Genomic DNA, 25531 nt, shown 5'->3' with positions numbered 1-25531 from the left:
CTAAGGAATACATCTTTATATACTTTAAGGCATTTTAAAATTCCTATGCAGAATCTTGGTTTTCTTATCATTCTTACACATTCTTACATCAAAAAGTATCATAATTTCCTTTAAAGCAAAATTAAATTAGTTGTCTTCAACCAGCCTTTATTTAAATTTTTAACTTGCACTATTGCCAAAACATACAGGCCAAGAGTTTAGAGAAAAAAAATAAAGGCAAAGAAAGTGGGGAAAGGCACTGAAGCAATATGAAAACATTCAGAGAACAATGAGTACTGGGTGCAGCAAGAGCAGAGGCACCCTCCCTTCTCTAAAGGAACTTAAACGTTGCATCGCATTGGGAACACTAAGAAAGAGGCCAGAATAGTATAACAAATTATAAAACACCAAGTTGTTCAACATAGGAAATGAGAAGAAAGAGACAGCCATGAACCAGAGACTAATGGTGAGAACTCTCGTGAAGGAGATGGCATTTAAGTCAGAGTTTGGAGTTGAGGTAGAATAACTTGAATAAACAGCAAAGTAGAAGATGGGCATTCACGCCAAGAGCAACAAACACAGGCCTTAAAATGGAACAAAGCATAGTATATTAGCCAAGAGTAAGAAAGGCCTGCTTAAAGGATTAAGTAATTAAAGGATTTTTCAAGGAGATGCTAACACACATTTTTTCACTGAATCATGGACTATAATCCATATTTTAATATTTAATATTACTATCCATATTTTATAGGGTAGTAAACTGAGACACGGAAAGCTGAGTGTCTTGCCCAGGGCCACATAATTACTTTATGAAGAAAATGCAGCACTCCTTCCACTCCCCACCCTGACTCACCGCAGGGAGCATGAGGTTGGACAGACAGAGTAGGGCAAGGTTATGGAGAAGACTTAATCCGTCCACAAGAGGTCTGAGTATGTTGATGAAGTGATGACAATACTGTTTCGAGAACATCAATCTTGCCGCAGTGAACAGATCTTAATTGACAGTGCTGAGTCAAGAAAACCACTTCAGAAGCTGGTGAAGTAATCTTCAAGAGAAGTGGTAAAAGGCCAGATTAGGGCAGTTACAGTGGGGCTACGCAGAAAGAAACGAATACATCAGCCATGACAAAGAGAAGGTGACAAAATTAGTGCCTTGGTGGATGTAGGAGATAAAGAAATGAAGTTTAAAGTGAAAGGAAGTGTCACTCAAAGAAAAACAGATGGCACGGTTTATCGCAAAAGTTATCAAACTGAACACCTTTTCCCCACCCTACTTTCCTCTCCAGCCATTTTCTCCTCCCTCACAAGCCATTTTCCAACTTCTCACCCTATCCTTTCATTCATTCCTATTTTGAAGGCATCCTGTGGGTTAGACAGTGGGTTAACCTATGGCAAACAGAGATCACAAAACAGTAATAGCAACAAAAATATATTCATTAAGTGCTTATTCTATGCATGCAAATCATTGTTTTAAATGCTTTATATTTAATAACTCATTTGACTCCTGCTACAACTCCATAAAGTAAGAAAAATTATAATCTCTACTTTAGAGAGGAGGACATTGAGATGAAACCTCACAATAAATGGTGAAGCCTGGATTGTAACCCCAGCAGTCTGACGCCAGAGCCCACCCACTTACTCTGCTACACTACCCTCACAGCCTTCAAGCAGTTTCCATATATTTGTGGCTTCCATCACAGTAGAGTCCCAGAAGTTTCAGAAAAATTGATACAGGAATGTCTGTAGATTTAGAATCTCTGAATTTTAGAAGTTTACTAATGAGAAGACATGAACTTTATCAATTGATATCTTAGTTGTCCGACAATTAGCTATCTGAGAAGAGGGTACCAAATCTATCAAATAATGATACAATTTTCCACTGTTTCGACTCCGTGGGTAGTAATCACAAAAGCATAGTAAGCAATTTGCACAGTCACAGAACAGTCAAAAAGAAAATGCCTGCCTCTTAAACTCTGTGATAAACAACAGAAAACTAAATATTTAGATCAACCTTACCATATTGAGATATAACCTGCATTACCAGATTTGTCCTTCTGCAACTACCTAAACTATGTATTACATCTCAATTACATGTATTATATCTCAATCAGAAAAGGAAACTTGCAAATAGAAATTTCAGCTAGAAACTTCAAAACAGGATTTTACTTGAAGCAAAATAAAGAAGAAATAAAAAGGATCCAAATCCTAACAGTGAGACAAGTCAAACTGATAACAAATTTGAATCCAAAACATGCTTCCAGAGCTCCAGCCAAATTAACCCCATGTGAATAGCACCTATACCCGTCGTAACCAGACTCAGTAAGTTCAGAAGCAATTAAAGAAGAAATTGATAAACCGGACAACATGAAAACAAAATATCATAAGCAAAGTCATCAATTCCAATATTGGGTATGCACCATGAATTGCCCCACCACTACTCAATTAAAACTGTCCTCTGGAAGGATGCCAATGGTTCCAAACTGCTTTCCTCAATCCACCCTTTCACTGACCTCTCAGGTGACCACCTCACCCACGTTCTCTTCTCCCTTGGCTTCAACGATCCTCTTTCCCCCTTTGCCTGGTCCTAGATGTCCTTCTTTTCAGGATTATTCTCTAGCTCTACTTCTTCTTCCCAGCCCCTAAAGTGACTCCAAAAGTTCAGAATTAGACCTTCTGTACATTTCTCTCTAAATTCCTTCCCTTAGGGATCCTAACCAACCCCAAAGTCTGCTATTCTGAACACTCTCCCTAACTGCAGTCCCATAATTGCTTAAAGACATGTTTACATGAATACCCTGGTATTACCTCAAATTCACGTCTTAAACCAAAACTCATCTTCAATCCCAAACTTTACTTCACTATTCTTTCATCGTGCACTCACACCACATATACACATACAAACACAATAAAAAAAAACCACATTCACCAGACTGTTAGAACCTCTCTCTGCAATTCCTCCGAACCCTGAACATTGCTCAAATGTAGCCCAGATTGCCCTATATTATAATCTCTGATTCATGGGTATGTTTGTTTGCCTCTCCAAGTAGACTGTAAACTCCTTGAAAGGCAGGAACTGTATCTTGGTCACCTATGTATTCCCCAAGCCATACTGCAGGTGCTCAATAAAACCTGCTGAAGGAATGAATAAATTAATATATATGGATGATCTACTCCAGCCAAACTGGTCACTCAGTGTCTTCACCTGCTTGGCATTTTCACAGTCCCGACTTCCCAGAACAGTCTTCTCTCTGCTGTTGCACACATGAAAAGTCCTACTCATCCTTACAAGATTCAGCTTAAATTTCAACTGCACCATGAAACTCTGTCAGGTGGCCCCATTCCAACATGACCCCTTGCTCATTGGTCTTAAGAGTGCCAGTCTGGTGTCATGAAAACTAGCACCTTTGTAACTGTATCTCTTGATTCAAAACCAGGCTGTGTGTCATCACACAGACACTGCTGATATATAAATAAACAAATACATAATCTGGAAAACATTTTAAGGTTTAGATTTTTAGCTATTAGATGAGGTAATAATACCTATCTTAGAGGATCTAGGGGAGGATTAAAGAAAAGTAAACCATCTAGATCATAGCAGATGTTCAGGAAACGTTAACTCCTTCCCCCTACACATCCAAGCCCCACCATCATTTTCCATTTATACAGCATACAGTGCTTAAGCTGATGGTATATGTCATGTCTTCTCAATTAGACTGTAACTATGGCAAGATCCTTAAGGATGGGAGCTGTATCTCATTTACTTTTCTATCTTTTAAATACCTACCAATGTGCTTTACATAGAGACACAATAAAAACTGAGCACAATGAAAATACAGTTACAGTAGATTATAGCAATCAAGTGTAAATGGTGCCAAGACTAGAATCATAAATGTTCATCCAATTTAGCTGTAAAATTAGTATGTGGCACCTCTTAATTTTACTCATGCCAATGGCTGATTTCAACAAATGACAGCGTGAATAAAGACAAATCAATTTCGACAGTATACAAGTTAATAAGTAATCTTTGGTAATAACAGTAAAGGTAGCTTAAATTAAACGTTACAGTATTAGAAGGCCCTCCATACCTGTATTTGTTCTCATGTACTTTTATGCAAAGACTCCCTTTCACATATTCTTTGGTTTAATATGATTGTAACAGAGATCTCTTCATACCACTTGTTAATTAACTGAAAGGAGATGGAATTTTTATATTTTCCACTGGAGGGAGACATTATAGGCTAATACTAAAACAAAATTGGTAATTCTAAGATGCAAAACTTGTGCTAATTATAGGTAAAATCAATAAAAATCTCTCTTTAATTAAAATGCTTCTTTTCAAAAAGGTTTCATTAATATCAAGGTTTCAAAATCCTCTCTGAAGTTACTGGAATCTTTTTTTCTTTTTCTATCCTGATTTATCATAGCCTTCTTTAACTGTAGGTTATCTTCATCAAGAATCAATTCCCATGGTTGGGTTTCAGTTTTTCTTCTAACTACTGCCCCACTTGCATGTGCTAACAAGTTGGAAGAGTTGCGATTTGCTGGGTAGTAACCTCCACTTTAACAATAACATTTGATTAATGCTCCCAACCACGTTCCCCTTCCCTGCAGAAACTACTTCTGTAGTTTTCATAAACCAAAATGTGCAGCTATAAACTTAATTTGAAAAAACAATTACTAAAGGCAGAGTGTGTGCCAAATCACTACCCTTTCAATATTTTCATGATTCTAAGTTCTTTTGTTTTGCTCTTTTTCCCCATTTGGAGAAGTTTATGATGAGAATTAGAGTCATTCCGTTCCATTAGACCAAATCCACCGGAGCAGATAATATACATACACATTGGTAAAGTAGGAAAGAACCAAGGAGTTAAAAGACCAAGCTTCTAACTGCAGTTTAACCACATGTTCCATGTCTTGTGGAAAAATCACAGCCTCTCAACTTCAACTTCCTCTTCTATAAATTAGAAATAACTACGCCTTCCAGCACTTTGGGAGGCGAAGGCGGGCGATCACACGGTCAGGAGATCAAGACCATCCTGGCTAACACGGTGAAACCCTGTCTCTACTAAAAATACAAAAAATTATCCAGGCGTGGTGGTGGGCAGCTGTAGCCCCAGCTACTCGAGAGGGCTGAGACAGGAGAATAGCATGAACCTGGGAGGCAGAGCTTGCAGTGAGCCGTGACTGCGCCACTGCACTCCAGCCTGGGCGACAGAGCAAGGCTCTGTCTCAAAAAAAAAAAAAGACAGAAAGAAAAGAAATAATAATAACCACCATTCCTATCTCAACAGCTTGTTCTAGAAATTTTTAAATCATAGTATCACAAACAGCACTATGTAATTGTAAAACATGTATGAATATATACATCCAAACAACAGCAATGTCATAGCCTATGAGTAGATATAATCTTATACAATGTACCAAAATCCCAATTTACTTCACCAAACTGTTATACCAAATTCTGTACACAGTATATCTAAGAAAATGTGTTGTTTTTGTTGAGAAACTGAACCTAGCTTGGGAACACATGTGCACAGTCTAGTTCATAATATTTGGTGCAAGTACCATTCTCTAATACGGATTTACATTTTTGCAAGTAAATTTTTACCTGCAATCATAACATATCCAAATTTTCCCTTTTTATTCAATCAGAACTTAGTGTAAAGTACTACAAGTTAGTTCTTCATATTTCATGCTAAGAAAATAATGCAGATTTTCTGCATTATTATGGTCTTCAAAGAAACCTTAACTATGATGAATTTAAAAGGCAAAATAATCCAGGATAACGTCATGATTTCAGATTTTTTAATGCTAAAAATAATGTCATCATTAATTAGAAAATTCTAAAATCATTACTTCCACTTTCTTAGGCAAAATATCAATATACTCTCATTTGCCAAATAAATTAAAAGATCCCCTACAAACACAATCTCCTAAATTGTGGTTTTATGGTTTTAATGTTTTATATATGGCAACTATTGATGCTAGTTAAATTTTTAGAATTTTTTTCTTTTTGATTCCCTACAGTTGTCTACAAGAACCTTATTAGAGCATGATTCTGCCAGACTTTATGCTGTTTGTTGTTCCAATTAAAACTGTTTAAAACATGAATTTGAAAAATCTTATCTTAACTATAATTTTGTAGCTGAAATTTTTCCCCAAACTTTGCAAACATTCTATGCAACCTGAATTAGTGCTGAGAAAAATGGATCTTAACAGTTGCTCAATGTTCTTCAACAGGTGAAAAGCATAATAAAACATGCTCATCTGAACTCCACCCATTTTCAATTTCAACATAGCAAACCTCCTGTTTATTCTTCGGGCAAATTCAAAATTGTACATATTGGGATTGGTTATTACTGAAGATAATTTATGCAATCATAAGCCAAAGATGCTAAGTAGGCAAAAAGAAAACCATGCAAGTAAGCAAACTCTAACACATATGGACACACCCTGTCAGTATATACATAAAGGCTTGTCACTGTCCTTGGTAGCAGGCACTCCCTGGGCTAAACAGCATCACCATGTCTGTTCGATACAGCTCAAGCAAGCACTATTCTTCCTCCCGTAGTGGAGGAGGTGGAGGAGGAGGAGGAGGAGGATCATCCCTAAGAATTTCGAGCAGCAAAGGCTCCCTTGGTGGAGGATTTAGCTCAGGGGGGTTTAGTAGTGGCTCTTTTAGCCGTGGGAGCTCTGGTGGGGGCTGCTTTGGGGGCTCATCAGGTGGCTATGGAGGATTAGGAGGTTTTGGTGGAGGTAGCTTTGGTGGAGGCTATGGAAGTAGCAGCTTTGGTGGGGGTTATGGAGGCAGCTTTGGAGGGGGCAGCTTTGGAGGTGGCAGCTTCGGTGGGGGCAGCTTTGGTGGAGGTGGCTTTGGAGGAGGCTTTGGTGGTGGATTTGGAGGAGATGGTGGCCTTCTCTCTGGAAATGAAAAAGTAACCATGCAGAATCTGAATGACCGCCTGGCTTCCTACTTGGACAAAGTTCGGGCTCTGGAAGAATCAAACTATGAGCTGGAAGGCAAAATCAAGGAGTGGTATGAAAAGCATGGCAACTCACACCAGGGGCAGCCTCGTGACTACAGCAAATACTACAAAACCATCGATGACCTTAAAAATCAGGTAAGAGATATTTTTAAATCCAGCTTTACGTATCTTGTCCATGAAATCCAGACAGATGAATCTTAAATTAAGCACAATGTGGCTGTTCATTATGTTTACCTATGTTACTTTCTTGCTTCAAAAATAACCCAGTCTCATCAAAGATAAACATCTGTGAAAGTATGGTCATGGCAATCTTCATCCAGCATGTGTGCTGCTTGTCTTAAGAGGATGGCAGATTACTAAGAACTTTTGAGGTTTTAATGAGCATACAATGAGTCCACAGTTAAAATATGCTAAGTCATTTACAAATGTAGAAACTGAAAAAGAAATCATGAAATGAATCAGCACAAAATGTTATTCAGACTGATAACAAGCCATATTCAGTACCAACATGGTGAGAAAAATGAATTTTCTAGTATGAAAGTGGGATACTGCTTGCCTCTAAGGAATTTCTGAATTGTACCCATTGTGTACCAGTTCAGAGCATACTTATTTATTAGTATTTATCATGAGTTAAACAAATGCAGGTGTGAGTCAGCCAAAGCATGGCTGAAACACATGGAAATCACATAGTCTAAAAGAGGAGGGCACACTTGCAGGAATACATCTATATAATTCCAGTTAGTTTTCAGAAAGGAATAATTTGTATACAAAAATACAAGACTGGAGAAATTCCAAGAGAACAAATAATTCAAAGCTAAGTATATGGGTAAGCCTGCAATATCTCATATTTAAAATAAAAGATTTTGTAAGAGAACAACATAAAACTGCAGAGTTCATCTACGCCACTACAAAAGCCGTATCTGCATCTGACCTCTTCTTAAGTAACCGTGCCTCTCCCTCCAGATCCTCAACCTAACAACTGATAACGCCAATATCCTGCTTCAGATAGACAATGCCAGGCTGGCAGCTGACGACTTCAGGCTGAAGTAAGTTAAGCGATCATTGTATAATACTATCACAACGAATACATCAGTCGTTTTTAACCTGACTTGGGATGCCCACAATAGCATTTACATTTTCCTGAATTCACCCAAAGTTAAATAGTATTGGAGTTATCTGAGAAATTTTCCATGTCAGTATTACATTTTTGGCAATATTAAAGGAGGAAAACTCATTTTAAAGTAACTGTTAAGCTTTTTTCCATTAAACCACTATTACTCCTAAGTGAACTGTACATGACAAATACTGCCATGACATGAGATCAACTATGTATTTGCTTTTTAACAGTCTCTGCCCAGATACATCTCCCCTATATAAGTTATATTCAGTATTGATATCATGCTTGTTTCAGGTATGAGAATGAGGTAGCTCTGCGCCAGAGCGTGGAGGCTGACATCAACGGACTGCGTAGGGTGCTGGATGAGCTGACCCTGACCAAGGCTGACCTGGAGATGCAGATTGAGAGCCTGACTGAAGAGCTGGCCTATTTGAAGAAGAACCACGAGGAGGTGACACAAAAGTTACACTTTTCCCAGCCAAAGAGAGTTCATTATGGTCCTCGTGTAGCCATTAAATCTTTCTGTTCCTCAAACAGGAAATGAAAGACCTTCGAAATGTGTCCACTGGTGATGTGAATGTGGAAATGAATGCTGCCCCCGGTGTTGATCTGACTCAACTTCTGAATAACATGAGAAGCCAATATGAACAACTTGCTGAACAAAACCGCAAAGATGCTGAAGCCTGGTTCAACGAAAAGGTAAATTAATCTTCCTTTATAGTGAAACTCATGGTGGTTTTATCATTTCAGAATTTCCTCATCTTTTTCCCTGTTTTTAATACTCTAGAGCAAGGAACTGACTACAGAAATTGATAGTAACATTGAACAGATGTCCAGCCATAAATCCGAGATTACTGAATTGAGACGTACTGTACAAGCTCTGGAGATAGAACTACAGTCCCAACTGGCCCTGGTATGTTAACTCTCACGAAATGACTTCAATTTTATCATACAGTTTCATGCTCACCTAAGAATATGCAATGCAACAGAAAAATGCAGAGTTGGAGGTAAGAAAGAGAAAAAGTAAAGCTCTATGTTAAAGGAGGAAAAGTACTACTAGCATTGGTCTAAAAGTGCTGAAACTGAAATGGTGCCATTAAACATAAAACAAATTCTGTTCATTTTCTTATTCTTCTATACAAGGCCTTACTAAACAAGTAAGTTTCACTATACTCAATTGAACAAGTAAGTCGCTAAGCCACAAAAAAAATTCGTTTCAGAAACAATCCCTGGAAGCCTCCTTGGCAGAAACGGAAGGTCGCTACTGTGTGCAGCTCTCACAGATTCAGGCCCAGATCTCCGCTCTGGAAGAACAGCTGCAACAGATTCGAGCTGAAACCGAGTGCCAGAATACTGAATACCAGCAACTCCTGGATATTAAGATCCGACTGGAGAATGAAATTCAAACCTACCGCAGCCTGCTAGAAGGAGAGGGAAGGTAAATTTTAAAATGAAAAGTTATCGCAGTTTCTTTTATTCAATATTCCAGATAGCAAGGCTTATCTAAACCCCAAGAAGATGCCAGGGAGTAAGAGGAAGGGAAGAGAGGGGGTAGGGTACAGAAAAAGGAGTACGCAACCGCAATCTCACTTTCTCATGAATATGGCCCAAAATGATTCTTAAGAGTTCTGTGTACACAAAAGTGTTTTCAAAGGATGGGTTTTAAAATACACACCTGGCAGGGTTTTAAAATATATACCTGGCAGGGTTTTATTTTCTCAAGACATGTTTTGCTTATTTTCTAAATTAATGGCAACTGGAAAGCTACCTACCGTTTTCCAACGTTAGAGATAACCGAATGTGACCTCACCCCGTTTAGTTCCGGAGGCGGTGGACGCGGCGGCGGAAGTTACGGCGGCGGCTACGGAGGAGGAAGCTCCGGCGGCGGCTACGGAGGAGGAAGCTCCGGCGGCGGTTACGGAGGAGGAAGCTCCGGCGGCGGTTACGGCGGCGGCCACGGTGGTAGTTCCGGCGGCGGCCACGGTGGTAGTTCCGGCGGCGGCTACGGAGGCGGAAGCTCCGGCGGCGGAAGCTCCGGCGGCGGCTACGGGGGTGGAAGCTCCGGCGGCGGCTACGGGGGCGGAAGCTCCGGCGGCGGCTACGGGGGCGGAAGCTCCGGCGGCGGCCACGGAGGAAGTTCCGGTGGCGGCGGCAGCTCGGGCGGCGGCTTCGGCGGCGGCAGCTCCGGCGGAGGCCACAAGTCCTCCTCTTCTGGGTCCGTGGGCGAGTCTTCATCTAAGGGACCAAGGTCAGCAGAAACTAGCTGGGGTAATCAGAATTAGTTTTAACTTCCTGTAATGGTTTTTTTGCGCTTTAAGCTCTATAGAGTTGTTTTAAAAAATTAAAAATCTTAGAGACGGTTCCCTTTGCATTTGTTCACAAACTACTCTTAACACCAACTGTGAAAAATGGCATGATCAAAATGTTATACCTTAAGCATTTTTTTTTTGGACTTAGCAATGTAAAGTTGAAATTTCCTTCTTTTTACAGTATTTGCTTGTTAATTGCTAAGGATCCCTACAGACTGTGTAATTTTTTTTTTCATCATTCACTCAGATACTAACAAAACCAGGGTAATCAAGACAATTATTGAAGAGGTGGCACCCGACGGTAGAGTCCTTTCATCTATGGTTGAATCAGAAACCAAGAAACACTACTATTGAGCTGCATCAAGAGGAAAGTCCTCCCTTCACACAGACCATTATATACAGATGCACGGAGAACAAAGTCTCCAAGAAGACACTTCTGTCCTAATGGTCTATGGAAACAGGTTCACTCCCTGAAAATAAGGTGTCTACAAGGTGTTTTGTGGTTTCTGTATTTTCTTCTTTTCACTGTACCAGAAAGTGTTAATGGAAAGAAAAACAACTTTCTGTTCTCATTTACTAACGAGTTTCAATAAACTTTCTTACTGATGCAAACTATCCCAATTTGTCAGAATTTATCTTTACTTAAGTACATAATATTCTTTAAAATTAAAGATTAGTAAACCATAGCAGTTGAAGGTTGATGTATCCAGAAATGCGGAAGACAGAACTATTGCCATGCCTTTTCTGAGTTTTTTAATCATGTGTATTCAGACCACCGTCAGTAAATTCACTAAGTAAAAAAGTCTGTAAATCCCAATATTACTCTTTAAGATACACAATATGGGGAAGACTGCTAGCTCTCTGGCTTTAAATTATTTCAATCCTGGAAATTCTGGAATATCTCAAATAAAACCCCCAAAATAACAGTAATTGGAAATTTTATATTTTCTAACTACCTGACTTCTCACATTTGCCTGTTCTTTCTTCCAGTTACTATATTACTTCTTCCCAATTGTTATATAGCTTGACATACCTTCTGATACCAGCCAAGTAAAATCATATCACCCGCAGCAGAATTATTTGATGTCTATCAGATGAACATGAGAAACACTATCAGGAAGTAGTGATGCCAGTGTAACCAAAAGGATACCACTAGGTCTTTGTCTTCCCCAACTGTGCCCAGTGATCAGGACTAAAGACCTTGTACTTTCATAGTCAGTCCAATCACATTCCTCAGCCAACAAGAACCCAACCAACATTACTTAGTACTCTACTGAGGATCCTATGAAGTGAATGAGCTGGCATGTCCCTTAGACTACGTTGTGTCCTCTGGTGAGTTCTGGGATTACTCATGTCCACCAAGTAGCAGCTTTCCTCAGTATCCTTGATTTGAGCTCCAGATCTGAGCCCTGATCCGCTTGCCATTTGTTGGCACTCCACTGTATAGACACTACCATCTGTAACCCAAATTGATGGCAGGAGCCTTGTTTCACTGGGATGGATTTCCCTATAGTCAAGGCTTCATAACCTACTTAGCACCAAATATTAGCACAGCCCAGAGGCTCTCCATTTTAGTTCCCGTGCCTCTAAATATCTAAATGCTCACATGCCTCTGGGTATTTGTACCAGCCAACCTTCTTGGGGGCCTGTCTTCTCAGGTCCACTATTGAAGTCCCAACAAGCCACGTTGCGTAAAGCCCTGAAACACTGAAGTCCTTACGTTGCTGTGTAAGGACTCTGAACTCTTACTGTGTAAATAGTGCTATACTGCCTGCTGTTCAGAAAACATCATCTTTTAAAATATGTATTATAAGGTTAACCAAATCCCTGGGACCTATTTTATTTATAATCTGAGATTACCATTCTCCTTATTCTGAAGAAATAGATTTTTTATATTCAATATCACTGATACGAGGCAAGTACACATACGGTACTATGAGATAGCTGTGCTCGCTATTAAGTTTGTCTCTTCTACCCATTCTGCCCTCCTCCCCCAAGCCACAATCTTAGCAGTCAGAGTCCTCTATGTGGTTGGATGGTGACCCAAACTTTCATTCCTGAAAAGTCTGCATACATCGCGATCCTGTCTTCTTACCATTTCAATCTTGCAATACCTCCTTAAACAATTATTTATATTCTCTCTGATAAAGTAAGTACTTTATCTCTGATAAACAGCTGCTTTCTTGACAGGACTTGGATAACTACGGTTTGTTTTTTGTTTGTTTGTTTGCTTTTTTTTTTTTTAATTGAGACAAAATCTCACTGTGTTGCCCATGCTGGTCTTGAACTGGGCTCAAGCAAACCTACCACCTCAGTCTCTGAGTAGCTGGGATTATAGGCACATGCTACAGTGCCCAACACTGGTTTAATAACAATAATCTGTCTAAACAAGCAACTTGACTTTAATAAGCACATTGGTATTTATAGTAAAAAAAATTACAGAATTTTAAAAAAAATTATTAAATAGCACAGGGCACTATTTTTACCAAATAAATTTGCATGTACCCATTAATCAAAAAATTCTGTATGCATTCTTACAGATCCTAAAGTCATTACAGAATCCTGCTATTTAAGCAGGGTAGTGCCCAATTAGATTGGCAGAGCCAATTTGGCACCTATGTGGAAAAATAATACACAATAAAAGCTTGTTTCTCCAAAGATGTTCTCTCATGATGCTAAAGGCCGAAAAGCTTTGTACCCTAACCTTGGTGCCCATGATGGCTTCATATTTTGCTTAGGAGTGAAGAAATAGCTTTGTTAGGGTCATCTTTATCAGGGAAGTAGCTCGATTAAGGTTAATGAAATAGAGTGCATCTAATATTTCTCATCTATATTGCATCTTGAGAATGGGAATTAGGGAAAGAGCTTATTCATGGTTATGAGCATGCATCTGAAACACAGTAATCCCTGGACTTCCTATCCTGGCACTGGCATTTACAAATTATGTAACTTTTGGACAAGTTACTTCAACCCTTCTGAGTCTGTTTACTTATCTATACAATAAAGATAGCTACCTTATATGAGGTAGTTGTGGTTACACTAAGCTTGACAATGAAAATAAGGATGGTAATAATAGCCTTTAAATCACACCAGGCATTGTTCTGAGTAATTTAATGATGGATGGATAGATAAGTAGGTAGGTGGGTAAGTGGGTGGATGGATGGATGGATGGATGGATGGATGGATAGATAGATAGATAGATAGATAGATAGATAGATAGATAGATAGATAGATAGATAGATAGATAAAGATAGGTAGGTAGATGCAGTACATGTAATATTTACATGAGCTCATTTAAGCTTAACTACCCTACAGTTTATTTTCAACACAGAACCATAGTTATCCTTTTAAAATGTAAGTCTAATTATATTCAATCAAATTGTAAGTCTAGTTATATTTGATCAAAGTTCTTTGATGTCTCTCCATTTCTCTTTTGATGTTACCTTGGTTAATATTCTTCAACAAGATGGTCTTCCTTACCTCCTTCAAGCCTTTGCACAGTTGTCACCTTCTCTTTGAGACCTACCCGGATTTTCTGCTTAAAATTTTACCTCCCAATCTCCCAACTCTCCTATCTGCTCCACTTTTTTTTATTATTATTATACTTTAAGTTCTAGGGTACATGTGCAGAACGTGCAGGTTTGTTACACAGTTATACGTGTGCCATGTTGGTTTGCTGCACCCATCAACTCATCATTTACATTAGGTATTTCCCCTAATTCTATCTCTCTCCCAGCCTCCCACCCCATGACAGGCCCCGGTGTGTGATATTCCCCGCCCTGTGTCCATGTGTTCTCAGTGTTCAACTCCCACCTATGAGTGAGAACATGTCGTCTGTGGTTTTCTGTCCTTGTGATAGTTTGCTGAGAATGATGCTTTCCAGCTTTATCATGTCCCTGAAAAGGAATGAACTCATCCATTTTTATGGCTGCATAGTATTGCATGGTGTACATGTGCCACAGTTTCTTAATCCAGTCTATCATTGATGGACATTTGGGTTGGTTCCGAGACTTGCTATTGTGAATAGTGCCGCAATAAACATACGTGTGCATGTGTCTTTGTAGTAGCATGATTTATAATCCTTTGCATATACACCCAGTAATGGGATCTCTGGGTCAAATGGTATTTCTAGTTCTAGATCCTTGAAGAATTCCCACCCTGTCTTCCACAATGGTTTAACTAATTTACACTCCCACCAACAATGTAAAAGTGTTCCTATTTCTCCACGTCCTCTCCAGCATTTGTTGTTTCCTGACTTTTTAATGATCGCCATTCTAACTGGGGTGAGATGGTGTCTCATTGTGGTTTCAATTTGCATTTCTCTGATGACTAGTGATGATGAGCATTTTTTCATGTCTGTTGGTTGCATAAACATCTTCTTTTGAGAAGTGTCTGTTCATATCCTTTACCCACTTTTTGATGGGGTTGTTTGTTTTTTTCTTGTAAATTTGTTTAAGTTCTTTGTAGATTCTGGATATTAGTCCTTTGTCAGATGGGTCGATTGCAAAAATTTTCTCCCATTCTGTAGGTTGCCTGTTCACTCTGAAGAAAGTTTCTTTTGCTGTGCAGAAGTTCTTTAGTTTAATTGGATCCCATTTGTCTATTTTCGCTTTTGTTGCCATTGCTTTTGATGTTTTAGTCATGAAGTCTTTGCCCATGCCTGTATCCTGAATGGTATTGCCTAGGTTTTCCACATTTTCTTTTTTTCGCAGCACTGTTTCCAACTTACTATACAATGTATTTATTATTAGTCATCCTTTTCCCCTGCTAGACAGTACACTCCAGAAAGACAACGATTGATCTTCGTCTACTTTGTCCATTCATGTATCCTGAGGCACTAGAACAGTGACTAACACAGGTTAGGTACCAAAAATAGAGTTTTCGAAGGAATGAACTCTATGACATATATACTACTATTATGTACATTTTACAGATGAAGAAACTGAAGCACAATTTAATTCATCACTGGAACTAAGAGTGTAGGAAATGATTATATATAAATGGACATTAGTATATGATAAAGGAAGAATCTAAAACACTAAGAAAGTAAGGTTTATTCACTAAATGATAAACTATTAAACCCATAACATACATACCAGAAATAATCCAAATGAATGTTTTAAACATCCATATAAGTAGTAAAAGAAAAGCAGAAAAAATGTGTAATCACATTTTTAAATTTTGAAATAATTATAGACTCATTGGAAGTTGCAAAAATAGTAGAGTCCAGTGTACTCTTGACTCACCTTCCCCAAATAGAGACATCTTCTATAGGCTAGGGTATAATATCTAAAATTTAAAAATTGGCATTGGTACATCACTGTTTAACTACAGAGCTTGCTCAGTTTTTGCTTTTCCTGACCTGCATGTGTGCGTGTGTGTCTATGCAATTGTACCCCATGTATGATTACAATTTTTGTAACCACCACCCAAATCAAGATACAGAACCATTCCATAAGCACAAAAGAACTCCTTAATGTTACCTTTTTGTATTCACATGTATATTTCAACACTCCCTTCCCAGTTCCTGGCCCCTGGCAACTACTAATCTCCATCTCTATAGTTTTACCATTTAGAGAATGCTATGTAAGTGTAATCACACAGTAGGTAACCTTTTGAGACTGAACATCTATGTACACGTTTTTGTGTGAACATACGTTTTCATTTCTGTGGGATATATGTCCGAGCACATAATTGCTAGGTCATATGGTAGGTGCATGTTCAGTTTTGTAGGAAACTGCCAAACTGTTGTCCAGAGAAGCTGTACCACTTTATATTGCCACCAGCAATAAATGAGAGAGCCATTTTTTCTGCATCCTCACCAGTATTTGGCATTATCAGTATTTTTCTAATAGGTATGTAGTTATAGCTCACTAAAGTTTTAATTTGCATTTCCCTAATGGAAAATGATGTTGAATAGCTTTTCTTTTTTTTATTTTTTCTTTTTTTGAGACAGAGTCTTGCTCTGTCACCCAGGCTGGAGTGCAGTGGCACGATCTCGACTCACCGCAATCTCTGCCTCCCAAGTTCAAGCGATTTTCCTGCCTCAGCCTCCTGAGTAGCTGGGATTACAGGCACGCACCACCATGCCCAGCTAATTTTTGTATTTTTAGTAGAGATGGGATCTCACCATGTTGGCCAGGCTGGTCTCGAACTCCTGACCTCAGGTGATCCACCCGCTTCAGCCTCCCAAAGTCTTGGGATTACAGGCGTGAGCCACTGCGTCTGGCCTGAATAGCTTTTCATGTGGCTATTTACCATCTGTATCTCTCTTTGGTGAAACATTGTTCATGTATTTTGACCATTATATAGCCCATTTGTATCTCACTGTGTTCTTTTTGCTTAGGATTACTTTGGCTATTCATGATCTTCATTGGTTCCATATGAATGTTGGAATAGTTTCTTCTAATTCTGTGAAAAATTACATTGGTGATTTGATAGGAATAGCATTGAACCTGTAGATCACTGTGGGCGTATGGTCAGTTTAACAATATTGACCCAATCTCATTATTCACCCAATCCATGAGCACAGGATGTTTTTTCCATTTGTTTGTGTCATCTATTGAAAGTAACCATCAAAACAATTTTTAAAAGCCAGAAACTGGGAGAAAAATTCACAAAATACGAATCTTATAAAGGACTGCCATATAGAATATAAACATAAAAAATTACAACTCAATAACAAGAAAAAAAAACCACAAACCAATTTAAAAATGGACAAAAGATTTGAACTGATATTTTATCAAACAAGAGATACAAATGGCAAATAAGCACACAAAGAAGATGCTCGACATCATTAGTCATTAGGGAAATACACATTCTAAACGTACCACTATACGACTATTAGAATGACTCAAAGAAATTTTTCTGATGGACAATACCAAGTGCAAGTAGGGATTCTGAGCAACTGGAACCCTCATAGATTGCTAGTGGGAATGCAAAATTATAGTTTGGCAGTTTCTCATCATGTTAAACATAGACTTAATATACAATCTAGCAATCTCACTCATAGACATTTATCCAAGAAAAACGAAAATATCTACATAAAGACCTACGAGGAAAATTTAGAGCAGCTTTATTCATAATCATGAGATCTGAAAATAGCCCAGATGCCCATAAACTAGTGAATGGAAAAATATATGGTACACCCATATATGAAATGCTACAAAAGAAACAGACCACATTACATCTTGAAATTCAAAAGCACTATGCTAAGTGAAAGACGCTAGACTCAGAAGGCTACATGCTATAGCTCATTGATACCACATTCAAGAAAAAGTCAAACTGGAGGGCTAAAAACAGATCAGAGATTGTCAGAGGGCAAAGGGAGTGTGTTTACCACAAAGAGGCATAAAAGAATTTTTTGGAATGGTGGAAGTATTCTCATATTCTCTATCTTGTTTATGGTGGCCATTGTACAACTGAATTTGTTTGTCAAAATTAATAGAACTATACACCAAAAAAGGGTAAAGTTTACTGTATGCACATTAAACCTCAAAAAACCTGACTTTAAAAAAAAACGAAAATTAAAAACAGCAATTGAACATTTAGCTTTTTATTTTTCTAGTGTGGTCAGTTTCTGCCGTATTTTCAGCTCCAAGAAAATAAAGCTTGTACTCTGAGTACTAAAGAGCATGAAAATTTCTTTATGGCAAAAAAAAAAAAAAAAAAAAAAAAAAAAAAAAAAAAAAAAAAAAAAAAAAAAGCACAGGTAAATAATTTCCTTATAATGGATTTTTTAATGATCAAATTTTATGAATCATATTCTTAATCTATAGAACCAAGGGATTAATTAAAGTTGAACCATAGCCTGCCTGTAATCACACATGTTTATATTTGTGCAGCCTGTTATTAGAAAGAAAAGATGGAGGTGTCATAACGCACAACCTTTAAAACTCCTGCTTCTCCTGGAATGTTGTTTTGGTAGTTGGTTTGGGAATGTGAATGAGTAATGTTTGGACAACTGGATTGCTTATGGTGGAGAGAGATAAAAGGAGTTGGTATGTAATCACTACTTGATGCCAAGCCAAAAGAAATGTAGAAACTCACAGCAATGTCTCCTCTCATTTAGGTGTATCCTCACCCTTCTATACTCCATGGTGATCTCCCTGTCAAGATTTTTCTCCAGTCAAAAGTCCATCTGCCACTTTCTCTTTGGAAAAAGAATGAGTAACAATCTCGCTACTGCCCATCACCCATTCCCTTTCACCGACATCTCCCCAAACCCACGTATCATTTTCTGCCTTTAAAAAATAACTGGAATTGATATAAATCAACCCAACGCCTATCATAGACCTTGGTCCACAGTATGTATTAAAATATGTATCGGTTGATCATTCACTCAGCAGTGTCAAGCTCTGTGCCAGGCAACAGGGATTCAAAATAATGAATGAAACACAATCCTTGCCTTCAAAGAACTCAGAAGTAGAAATAGATGTACCACTACACAGACATGGTAGAAAGCACTACACAGAAGTAAGCCCAGGTTGCCATGGGAGCTTGACAATGCAATAGTCCTCCCTGTACAATTCAGATGGTCTCTAGCAACCTATGCCTTCCAAAATGTCTACAGGTAATCTACATACACTTTCAAATTAAACTTTCTATTATTTCACTGTTTTTTCATCTGCCCTGTCAGTAGAGCTGATTACCTTCTGCAAAAATGGGGACAAAGACTACGATATCACATCTCGGCAGGAATACCATGCTTTACAGTACTTATTTGTGGAAACTGTGTTAAGAGGGGAAAAATGAAATAAGCACAATGTAATTTCCACTCTGTTCTAATTATGGAAAGCCATTTAAACAGTAATAAGACTCTATTGTTCATAAATACTATTTAGAATTATAATTATCTCCATGTGCGGGATACTGTGTTATGTGGTAAGGACATACCAAAGTATGTCAAGAAGTAATACGGAAGAACAGTGTGACACTGTGTATGTGCACAGATCTTTGCAATTCTCAATATACTTACACCTCTATGTAGAAATCATCTTCAGAACAACCCTGGGACATATGCAGGGTCCAGAAATATGTAATGATTTCCCCAAGGTCTCATGGATAGCAGGTGGCAGAGCTAGGTCTTATATCTGGGATTTCTGATTTCAAGCCTACAGCTCCTTCCTCTACAGCAGTGATTACTAGACATTTCTTATTACAGTAAAAACACTTGAGTATGCACCCCCAAGATGTCCATATTTATTTTAAAATTATATAAAATATATGTGTGTGTATGTGTGTATATATATATATATACACACACTATCAGATAGCTCAATGCACAACATGTATTTAGCACAAAGATTGTAGACCCAAATCCTTACTTTAAATAATTTTTTTGAGAACTCCAAATTTTGTCAGCTGATTTCTTGTGGAATATAATACCACCATTATGATAATGATTGTATTGTATATTACCCAATAATGTGGCTGACAAAGAACTCTTAACAGAAGTGGAAGTATCAGCTCTCCCATTTTTTTGTTCTTCAATCATGCTTTCATGATTCTGTTATCTTCCAGTTGCCATTTCTTTGCACTTATCTGTTTTGGTGGGGAGGGGGGATTCGCTCCATCAAAAGCAGCAAATACAATCCTGAAATACAAGGGTCATAAACTGCAAGGTCGCAGTGCATTGCAAGCAAATGAAGATGTCACTATCCACTTCTCTACATTGTGGAGTGACCATTCTTTTCTCAGAATATCTTTTGAGCTGATTGAGAAGAGAGATTGATGTAAAGATAAAATCAGAATCCCAGTGTCATTCTTATATTAAATATGAAAAAGTTTAGTTTAATTCTTACTTTCTAATATAAAAACTTCAATAGAAGTTCTGACAACCTCTTCCTCCCACCCAATGGGTTGCCTGCATCTCCTAAAAGTACATACTTGGAGACCAGTGCTCTGTAGTGCTCAGCCCTGCTCCTTCCTATATTTTGCCAGTAGTTCTGACTTACATTCTTTTTTTAAAGCAAATATTTTAATTCACCCCCTTTACTATTGAGAAATGAAATTCATAAGTAATATATCCTTCCAACACACAGTTTATCCTAGTATATGGAGGAGGAGCAGGGGTGGGTACTATATCACATGTATAAAACATATATTAACATATATAAAACATAACTATCACATGTATAAAACACATACTTATCATTTCTGTGTTTCATATATATATATAAAAAATATAGAAACTGGCCTGGCATGGTGGCTCATGCCTGTAATCCTCGCACTTTGGAAAGCTGAGGCGGGTGGATCACGAGGTCATGAGTTCAAGACCAGCCTGGCCAACATGGTGAAACCCCGTTGCCACTAAAAATACAAAACTTAGCCAGGTGTGGTGGCACACGTCTGTAATCCCAGCTACTCAGGAGGCTGAGGCAGGAGAATTGCTTGAACCTGGGAGGTGGAGGTTTCAGTGAGCCGAGAGCGCACCACTGCACTCCAGCCTGGGCGACAAGAGCAAGACTCATCTCAAAAAGGAGAAAAGAAAAGAAAAGAAAAATAAACTGTGCATGGGAAGGTTATATTATCTATGATTATAATCTATCATGTGTAGAAAGGTTAATGATAGATATAAAAGAAAAATGGAAGGAAAGTTACTTGTAATAAAATTATTTGCATTTCAATATGGAAATGTTCGAGTATGATTGTACCAGAAGATGTAATGAAGTAGTCAAATGATTGCATCTATATGCAAAATCAATGTGAATGCAAAAAGGTACAAATGAAGAAACTGATAAAACATGGGCACATCACTGACTTAAATACAATGAGTAGCAATGTTGTTGGTGACAGGATTTTTTAAACAACTCTTGACCAAATTCTGGGCAAAATAAGCTCAAGTACAATCTTCCTTGATTTATAAAGCAATAACATTCCTGAAAAATTCAGTTACAACTTTGCAAAAAAAAAAAAAAACTTTTTGTTTTTACATAAATTAGAATTTGTTTCCAGATTCAGGTAATTATAAACAGGTTTTTCACCTTCATGAATAGCTCATGGTTCAAAAGTCATGTGGAACACAGGACAATTCCTTGATGTCCAGCACTGTATCATGCATTTCAGTATGTCTGGCATCCCTCCCCGACCCCAAATGCCAGCAACAACCCCTATCATTATGATGACCACATGTGCACACATTCACACATAGACACACACAGACACACACACACACACACTTCCAAAATATGCCCTCAGCAGCAGTACCCCTTGCACAGAGATTGAGGACTAGGCTTCACTGCTGGTGTGTCAAGAGTCTCCAGAGAGGCCAGATGCAGTGGTTCACGTCTGTAATCCCAGCACTTTGGGAGGCCAAGGTGGGCAGATCACATGAGGCCAGGAGTTCAAGACCAGCCTGGGCAACATAGTGAAACCCCATCTCTACTAAAAAATACAAAAATTAGCTAGGCGTAGTGGCAGGTACCTGTAATCCCAGCTACTCAGGAGGATGAGGCATGAGAATCCCTTGAACCTGGGAGGTGGAGGTTGCATTGAGCCGAGATCGTGCCACTGTACTCCAGCCTGGGAGACACAGCGTAGGAAAAAATCTTGTCAGCATGTCCCTGGAAACACCTTGGGTAGTCCTTTTGTAAACTAGATTTTAATCTCAGCGAGGTTAGGTCTGTCTGCCCTACTCATAGGTAGCTGTAACCCCACACCTAGCACAATTCTCAACACACAAGTTGAGGCTCAATAAATATCGGTTAAGCCAGTGACAAAATCAGTGAGTCACCTACAAGTGAGTACATGGACTACAAGACCTCCCAAGGCAAATCCAGGGATGCTGGGGTTTAAAAACATGGAAAAAATAATTCATGCCATCCAGGCTCTCCCAAATGCTAAGAACTTTTCTAGCTCTCCATCTTCATGACTTCCTTCATGGTAAATACCTAAACTTGGTTAAAGACTGCCCCCCAATAATAGCAACTTCCCCCACAGCAGGTAATTTAGGGGCTTGAGACACTGGATCATAACCAGTGAGGACACTTCTAAGTGCAAATCTGGGTAATGTCACTCAAATGCCTTCCAATTCACTCACTGGGGCTATTTGTTCCCCTCTTTCTAAGGGACCAAGAGAAGGACTGAAATAAACAGTAACCTATGGGAGCTTCATAAAAACTGCAAACGCTGGGGCAAAGAAAACCCTCCCCACCATGAACAGAGCAGAGGAATGATGTAGCAGAAACAGCTGTGTCCAACAACGGATGAAGCAGCTGAACTACATCAAGGGCTTGGTGCACCAGCCCTTTTCAGAATAATCATCCCCAGGACCTTGCCAGGAGGAAGGTAGGGATTTGGAGTTCCTGAGACTTTAATTCAGTGGGTAAAATACATTCATTCATTCATTCATTCATTCAACAAGCATCATTGAGGCAGACAATGTGCTAGGCCATGGAAATAATAAGTTAAGACATAGCCATTCCCTGTGATACATGCCATAGTAAATGTACATGTCAGGGGCTAAGGACCATGGAAAAGGCACCATGGCATCTAAATCAGAAAGGAATGTCAGAGAAGGTTTGCTAGAAGATGTGGCTCTTGAACTGAGCCTTGGTGGATAGTAGAAATTAAATATTTTTAACGGTTGGGAAGAGCACTATAGAACAACTGAGGGCATAGTTACAAATGCTACACTGAGGTACCCAACTTCAAAACTGTGATCCATATAATATCTCTACAGAATCTTTGTTTGTTGTTGTTGCTGTTTGTTTTTGAGATAAAGTCTCACTCTGTTGCCATGGCTCACTGCAGCCTCTACCTTCTGTGCTCAAGAAATCCTCCTGTCTCATCTCCCGAATGACACCACAGATGCATGCCACCATGCCTTGCTAATTTTTTGTTGTTTGTTTTTTGAGATGATAGACTCACTCTATCGCCCAGGCTGGAGTGTAGTGGCATGATCTTGGCACACTACAACCTCCAACTCCCAGGTTCAGCCTCAGCCTCTCGAGTAGCTGGGATCACAGGTACACGTGACCACCCCCAACTCATTTTTGTAGTTTTGGTAAAGACGGGGTTTTGCCATGCTGGCCAGGCTAGTCTCAAACTCCTGACCTCAAGTGATCCACTCACCTCAGCCTCCCAAAGTGCTGGGATTACAGGCATGAGCCATAGGACCCAGCCCAGAATCTTTATTTCTGATCACCTTCGGTAGTAGGGTATTGATGGTTGATGATATAATCCCAGAAGACAGCACAACACAGTGAAAAAACCACAGCTGCAAATGCTAGCACCATCACTCACCATTTGGAAACAATCCATTTCTTTGCCTTTTCTAGCTTCTAGAAGCCACATGCATGTCTTGTCTCATGGCCCCATCCTTCATCTTCAAAGCCAGCAGCGTAGCATCTTCCAATCTCTGTCTCTGCTTCCATTGTCCCATTGCCTTTTCTGATTCTGACACTCCTTACTCCTTCTAAGGACCCTTATGATTATATTGGGTCCACCCAGATAATCCAGGATAATTTCCCATCTTAACATCTGTAATTTAATCACATCTGTAACGTTTCTTTTGCCATGGAAGGTAATGTATTCACAGGTTCTGGGGGGTTAGGACGTGGACATCTTTGGTAGGGGCATTATTTTGCCTGTCTCAAGAATCATCTTTAATTCTTCTCTCTTTCTGTCCTCCCCATCCTTACCACAGCTATTTAGTATCAGGTGCAATAAAGACATTCTCCAAAATTATCCCAATTCCATCCACTTCTATCTTAACTACCCTGGCTCATCTGAATTACTGCAACTGGCTTTGTAATGGTTTCCCCCCACACACTCTCACTCCCCTCCCATCCATTCTCCATCACTCCTCTACTTAAACTTCTCAATGGCTTCCCTTTATGCTTGGGTTCAAATTCAAAATCCCTAGCCTGGTCCAATAAATCTCTTCATGGGCCGCCCTCTGCAGTCCTGTCTCCCTGCACACTCACCACCAGCAATACTGGTTTTCTTCCAGTTCCTTGACGGCACTATACCCTTCCCTTCTCAAGCTAAAAGAAAAAAAAAATTATTTGTATTTTCTTCCCCTCCCAAAATGCCTCTTCGCCCACACCCTACTCCCTTGCCTAGGAATCTCTTTCTCATCTTTCCAGTATCAGCTTAATGTCATTTCTTCAAAAGAATTGCCTTAATCTAAACTAGGTCCTCACCTAATAGCTTCCTGTTCCTTCCTTCCTTAATTTTTAACACGATTTATAATTTTATGCTTATTTGCTTAAAGCTCAACTCCCCAATAAACAATAAGTTCCATGAGAGTTGAGAAGGCATCTATTTTCTTCCCCTTGGTACGACCTGCCACTAACGCAATGCCTGGCACATAATAGGTGTTCATTGGATCCAAAAAAAAAAAAGTGTTGGGCACTAGGCTTAGAACCTGGGTGACAAAATAATCTGCACAGCAAACCCCTGTGATACAAGTTTACCTATATAACAAACCTGCACATGTATCCCTGAACCTAAAATAAACGTTTTAAAAAATAGGTACTCGTTAAATTTTTCTTGACTGAACAAATGAGTGAATGAATGAATGACACCTGATAGCAGAACTGTGGCCAAAATTTTATTTTGCTATTAATTCGAAATTCTGCAAAGAATTTGTAGGAAGACAAAGACATTAAAGACAGATTTTGCATTGTTTGGTTTTCATTTCTCTACCTGACCTTAAGATAATTATGTACTGAAAGGACCACCGCACTGAGATGCAAGGTGCGTTCTGGGCCTTGTCCATCCAGTTTCACACTGTGTATCCTTGAACTGTTCCTCTGTTTCCTTATCTTTAAAACAGGGAAAGGAAACCTCTCTCTTCCTAATTCCCAGCTTCATTGTAAGGTTCAAATGAGATCATATACAAGAAATCCCTTTGGAAGCTGTAAAGCAGCATATCAATGTAAGGCCATCATGTCTTTGTACTAATCACACTCTGTAACTTCACAAAAATAAATGCTGAAGCTGCTTGTTTGCAGAGGTTTAATCGTTTCCACCTGAGGACAGCAGGGACCCAGGCTGGAGAGGAGGTTCCGCCCCTGGGCGGTGAGATCCATATGTAGACGAGCCCTGCCCCCTGGTGGAAGGAGATGGGGTGAGTGTGGCTGGCAACGTGGGATGGCCGGGGTCCTAATGACAGATGCTGGCTGAAAAGGAGA

At 39.1% G+C, this 25531-nt stretch overlaps 1 protein-coding gene and 1 long non-coding RNA gene across 4 annotated transcripts in view; one reads left to right on the top strand and one right to left on the bottom strand.

The window, feature by feature from the left end:
- The window catches only part of LOC135967702 (uncharacterized), a 34566-nt gene extending 24648 nt beyond the window's left edge, over nt 1–9918 (bottom strand). For both annotated transcript variants that reach the window (XR_010581878.2, XR_012425812.1), the window contains exon 1: nt 9855–9918. This is a non-coding gene — a long non-coding RNA (uncharacterized lncRNA). The remainder of the gene's footprint in view (nt 1–9854) is intronic.
- On the top strand, nt 6475–11006 carry KRT10 (keratin 10). 2 transcript variants are annotated; one of them, XM_005584155.4, is made up of 8 exons: nt 6475–7100; nt 7929–8011; nt 8377–8533; nt 8620–8781; nt 8870–8995; nt 9303–9520; nt 9902–10330; nt 10639–11006. In XM_005584155.4, exons 1-8 carry the CDS (start codon nt 6504–6506, stop codon nt 10643–10645), a joined length of 1779 nt encoding a protein of 592 aa, XP_005584212.2. In that variant the 5' UTR covers nt 6475–6503; the 3' UTR covers nt 10646–11006. The 2 variants fall into 2 exon arrangements, with proteins under 2 accessions (XP_005584212.2, XP_015293948.2); XM_015438462.3 differs by having other exon boundaries at nt 9902–10350.
- The last annotated feature ends 14525 nt before the right edge of the window (nt 11007–25531 follow it).

Source organism: Macaca fascicularis, chromosome 16 (assembly GCF_037993035.2).
Source record: "Macaca fascicularis isolate 582-1 chromosome 16, T2T-MFA8v1.1".
NCBI classification, from domain to species: Eukaryota; Metazoa; Chordata; class Mammalia; order Primates; family Cercopithecidae; genus Macaca; species Macaca fascicularis.
Note: the sequence above shows the minus strand (reverse complement) of the source record. Positions and strands in the feature narration are given on the sequence as shown.